The sequence below is a fragment of the Bactrocera dorsalis genome, unplaced genomic scaffold (genome assembly GCF_023373825.1).
Source record: "Bactrocera dorsalis isolate Fly_Bdor unplaced genomic scaffold, ASM2337382v1 BdCtg346, whole genome shotgun sequence".
In the NCBI taxonomy this organism is placed as follows: domain Eukaryota; kingdom Metazoa; phylum Arthropoda; class Insecta; order Diptera; family Tephritidae; genus Bactrocera; species Bactrocera dorsalis.
Window position 1 is genome coordinate 1 of NW_026038397.1, and position 5,557 is coordinate 5,557.

The 5,557-nt window shown below is 37.4% G+C and overlaps 1 protein-coding gene across 4 annotated transcripts; it reads left to right on the forward strand.

Annotated features, from left to right (window-relative positions):
* Nucleotides 1–603: 603 nt before the first annotated feature.
* Nucleotides 604–5,557, forward strand: LOC105227870 (long-chain-fatty-acid--CoA ligase 5; the record flags this gene model as incomplete). Of its 4 annotated transcripts, none has more annotated exon segments than XM_049462208.1 (9): nt 604–777; nt 867–1,404; nt 1,488–1,841; nt 2,004–2,206; nt 2,261–2,343; nt 2,412–2,640; nt 2,704–2,877; nt 2,936–3,853; nt 3,969–5,557. In XM_049462208.1, coding segments are annotated over 8 exon segments (1,893 nt in total), but the record flags the coding sequence as incomplete, so codon positions are not given.

Consider the following 5,557-nt stretch of genomic DNA (forward strand, 5'->3'; position numbering starts at 1 on the left):
CGCGGTTCCATCTTTTTGAGTATTCCCCGCTCACGCGGACGTCTCCAAAGACCTTGCGGAGAGCAGTATTGCCTAATTGAAACCACTCGTTTAAATAAATTCCGTTGGGGATTTATTCAGCAGCTTGTATCTCAGCAACCCAAATATACCACCCTTTTTATTTATACGCACAACGTTTACTATATAATCCAAGGTATGTAGCTATGTTTGGTTTCGGCTACCGAGGGCACATTGCAGACTCACCTGCCACTGCACTGACCATTCGAACTGCTGATCATTAATTAAGATTGGACCAAAGTCGCCTTGTCACATTTCTACTCAATTAGTTGTGATTGAGTTTTCATATGTCAGCATATATTAGGCGAATATACATATCTGTATGTGTATGTATAGAAATTTATTTCTTAATTATTTGTTGAAGTCTGTGAACTCACATTCACGTCGGTTTCACACTGGACACTAACATGCATATTCATATGATTAATTTTCTAACCTCAAATATCCTTGCTTGTCATGTGTTATTTATTCAATAGAAGTATTCCCTTTATCTCTCTCTCTTCCCATATTACTGTCTTGATGCATGCCAACCACTATTCCACTCAGGGTCCTGATCACATACACGTTTCGAAATTCTATAAAGAAGCGAAGAACGGCAAATTCATCAGTTACATTACTGAGAATGTGCGCACGTTATATCAGACATTTCGTGAAGGTGCCTACTCCTCAAACAATGGACCGTGCTTGGGTTGGCGCGAGACACTCACATCACCATATCAGGCAAGTTTATGATATAGAAACTATAATATACATTTCTTCCACGCTTGTAAGTGCCAAATATTTAACTTTGTCTGCTCTGTCCAACACAGTGGATCAATTACGATGAAGCCTTGCTGCGCGCCAAGAATTTCGGCGCCGGCATGATTGCTTTAGGTGCGCGCCCAAAACAATTGATTGGCATTTACTCGCAAAACCGTCCCGAATGGATTCTATATGAGCAAGGTTGTTACAGTTTCTCTTTGGTTGTGGTGCCGTTGTACGATACGCTCGGACCGGAAGCGTGTGCGTTCATCATGCGTCAAACAGAAATGTCATTGGTTGTTGTTGAGGATGATGCCAAGGCTTTGATGTTGTTGGACAAAGCGCCGCCCACGCTGAAGATCATTGTCTCAATTAAGCCCATAAGGCAGCATACGCTGGAACGCGCCCGTAGCCGCGGCATACAGATATTCTCATTTATCGATGTGGAGAAATTGGGCGCTAAGGGCAATCATCCGGAAGTGCCGCCAGTATCCGAAGACTTGTGTACCGTCTGCTACACATCCGGCACTACAGGCAATCCAAAAGGTGTGATGCTCACGCACGGCAATGTGGTCGCTGGCGTATGCGCGGTGATCTTGCAAATGGGTAAGTGTTGCATGCGCAGCTGTCGGATTAGGTGTGGCTATATACAAATTTGTGGTTTTATTTTCGTTTTTGTTGTTTAACAGGTGAACACCGCATACGTGCAGGCGATGTCATGATATCATTCCTGCCGTTGGCGCATATGTTCGAGCGTTGCTGCGAGAACGGCATCTACTATGTGGGCGGCTGCGTGGGCTTCTACTCGGGCGACATTAAGGAGCTGACTAACGATTTGAAAATGTTGAAACCAACCGTAATGCCAGCGGTGCCGCGTTTACTTAATCGCGTATATGATAAAATACAAAATGAGATTGCCTCGTCGGCCATCAAGCGTACTTTATTCAATATGGCGCTTAAGGCCAAGGAGAAAGAGCTCTCGCGCGGTATTATGCGTCGCAACGGCTGCTGGGACAAGTTGGTCTTCAAAAAAGTGCACCAAGGTAAGTGAAGAATAGGAGTTGTTGTTGTCGAGTTGATAGTGCTTGGCCGGTTAAAAAATTCGGAACCGTTCCGGTTACGTAAACCTGACTGTTATTGGAACGGAAGTGAACAATAGTCTTCATTGACGCTTTACATGAATCAATGATTTTGTTTTCTTACAGCTTTTGGCGGCAATCTACGTCTGATGGTTGTCGGTTCCGCGCCGCTGGCCGGCAATGTCTTGACATTCATGCGCTGTGCACTCGGCTGCTTAGTGCTGGAGGGTTACGGCCAAACCGAATGTACTGGCGCCATTTCATTAACCGTACAGGGTGACTACGTGCCGAATCATGTTGGACCACCGGTCTCCTGCAATGCCGTCAAAGTGAGTTCAGTTCTGCTAATATTTTTGCATGTTACTAAAGTAATATCCTTACAGCTCGTAGATGTGCCGGAGATGGAGTATTTCGCCAGTCAAAATACTGGCGAGGTATGCGTGCGTGGCTCCAATGTGTTCCATGGGTAAGCGTAAATTTACAGTCTAACGATATTTCAAATCTCTCTTTACTCCTTACACTTTCGCTTCGCAGTTATTATAAAGATCCAGAGAAGACGGCTGAGGCTGTTGATTCGGAGGGTTGGCATCATACCGGTGACGTCGGCATGTGGTTGCCGAATGGCACGCTACGCATAATCGATCGTCGCAAACATATTTTCAAGCTTAGCCAAGGTGAATACATTGTGCCAGAGAAAATTGAGAATATCTACACGCTGAGTCAGTACGTCAATCAGGTGTATGTGTATGGCGAGAGTCTTAAGGTGCATAAATTGCGTTCACGATTTTATGTAGTGTCTAATAACCATATATTTCCGTTACTTTAGAGCTGTATTATTGCTGTCGTTGTGCCTGATGTGGATGTGCTCAAGCAGTGGGCTAACGAGAATCGTGTCAAGGGCACACTCTCTGTGCTCTGCAATAATCAACAGGTCAAGGAGCTGATTATGAGCGATATGCTCAATTGGGGTAAACAGAGCGGCTTGAAATCGTTTGAACAGGTTAGTTGGTAAACACACTGGCGTGTAAAATATTAACAATACTTCCTTTTTTGTATAGGTGAAAGACATTTATTTGCATCCGGATCCGTTTTCGGTACAAAATGGCTTGCTAACGCCGACTTTCAAAGCGAAACGGCCACAATTGAAGAGCTATTTCAAGCCGCAGCTGGATGACATGTACAAACATTTAGATTAGAGTTGAAATATATAATAGCAAACCGTTTACGGAAAGCATAGCGCTAAAGCTTATCCGTGGCTAATTTTGGGTTATGAACAAAGCAAGCACTGATAGCCAATTAAAGCACTGCTGGGAATATTGAACCATATCTGCAATATGAAATTCCTAAACGAAAAATGCGTATTAGCGTATAAAATGCAAAGTTTCACCAAATTAAATTTAATTAAAAAATAAAAATCGGAAATTTGACTTCATGGGGGAAAATTAATCAAAAAGCAATTGCAATATTTTTAACCAGTTAGCACTTACCACTTTAATATATAGCAGCTTAGCTGCAATTGATTATGTATGGAACGTAGTAAATTTACCTAAACTTATTTAGAGTACCGTTATAACACGAGCAAAGTAAAACTTTATTTAAATTCCAGCAAAAACAATTATCTAAAAAAAAAAATTAAATAAAAAAAGCACTCTATTTATACGTAAATAGCGCGCCTAACCAATTAACAAGCAGCAATTATAGAATTAAAAATACTTATTAATATCGAGAAACTAAGAAGAAGTTTGAAAAGCGTATCGTCAACTAAAATGCAAAATAACGTAATATCACTTTCATAAATTTACAAGCGAAGGAAAAACGATATAATAGAAAGCACACAAATTGAAAAAAATTGAGTTTCGGTTATATATCGGTTATATCTGACTGCAAAAATTGCAAAATAACGTAACATCACTTTTCATAGAACCACACAAATTGCAACAAATTTTGGGTATTGGTTATAAAACGGTTATGTATAGGTTATATATTGGTTATATCTGACGGCTAAAATGCAAAATAGCGCAAAATAACTTTTCATAGACCACACAAATTACAACAAAATTTGAGTATTGGTTATAAAACGGTTATCTATAGGTTATATATCGGTTATATCTGACAGCTAAAATGCAAAATAACGTAACATCACTTTTAATAAGTTTGCAAGCGAAAGAAAAACAATATAAAAGAAAAACCTCATATCGGAGCAAAATTTGAGTATTGGTTATAAAACGGTTATGTATAGGTTATATATCGGTTATATCTGAATATTAAACAAAATTTGAGTTTTGATTATAAAACGGTTATATATTGGTTACATGTTAGTTATATATTGGTTATATCGGACAACGTTTAAGATTAAAATTCTATGACTTATATACATATTTGTATAACATGATGTAGTGAATCGTAAGCAATAAAAAACTCAATTTAAATTTTTTGCGATACGTTGTTTTGCATTTTTGGTGACGATATGTATGTTATATGCGGAGATTTTAGCAGTCGATAAAAAAAATGCGAACAGTTTAATTAATAAAAAAGAAAATATTTAGTTTATTGTAGATTTGAAATAAATATAAAATTTAAAATGAAATATAATATATATAATATAAAATTACTTATGTATAATATAAAATGAAATATATCTAATATAAACTGTACTAACAGCTTACTTTCGAATAAAAAATTACCGATATATTACTGTACCATATGTATGGATTCATCAGCTATGTTTATACCCTGAACAGTGTGTATTAAGTTTGCCATGATGTTTCTAAGTAACAACGGGAACATCAGAGGCCCAAAAAAAAATATATATAATGCGAAGCTATAGCAGGAAACGTCAGAGACCCTGTAAACTATAGACTATATATACATATATATGATCAGAATAGAAATGATGAAATGAGCTGAGTCGATTTATCCATGTCCTACCGTCGGTCTGCATATAAACGAAAAATTTAGAGACTAGATATTGAGATATCGTTCTGAAAACTGGCAAACGTGCTTTTCTCACCAAGAAGCTGCTCATTTGTCGGAACCAACGATATTGGAAAATTATATAATATAGCTGTCATACAAACTGAACGATCAAATACTACTCCTTGTATAGAAAACTTTTTTATTTGACGAGATATCTTCACGAAATTTAACGAAGATCATTCTTAAAGATAGCGCTATAATCTCCAAAGAAATTGTTCAGATCCAACTACTATAGCATATAGCTGCCATACAAACTGAATGATCAAATACCCCTCCTTGTATGAAAAACTCTATTATTTGATGAGATATCATCACAAAATTTTAAATATATTATTCTCAAAGACAGCGCTACAATCTCCAAAGAAATTGTACAGATCCGACTACTATAGCATATAGCTGCCATACAAACTGATCGGTCAAAATCAAGTTATTGTATGGCCAACTTTTTTATTTAACAAGATTTGACTATAAATAATGCAGTTGTGCAGGGTATTATTGCTTCGGTGCTGCCGAAGTTAACACTTTTTCTTGTTTTGTATTACCTTTTGTTTATTTTTGATAATTTTATGATAACTATGTACATTACATTAAATGTGATGCCCAAAGTCAGTGCTTTTATTAGTTAGTCACTTAAACTTATTGTTTGTAATGTATACGCGTATATTTAATATTTTATTAAATAAAATCACTTTTAACAAATAGTA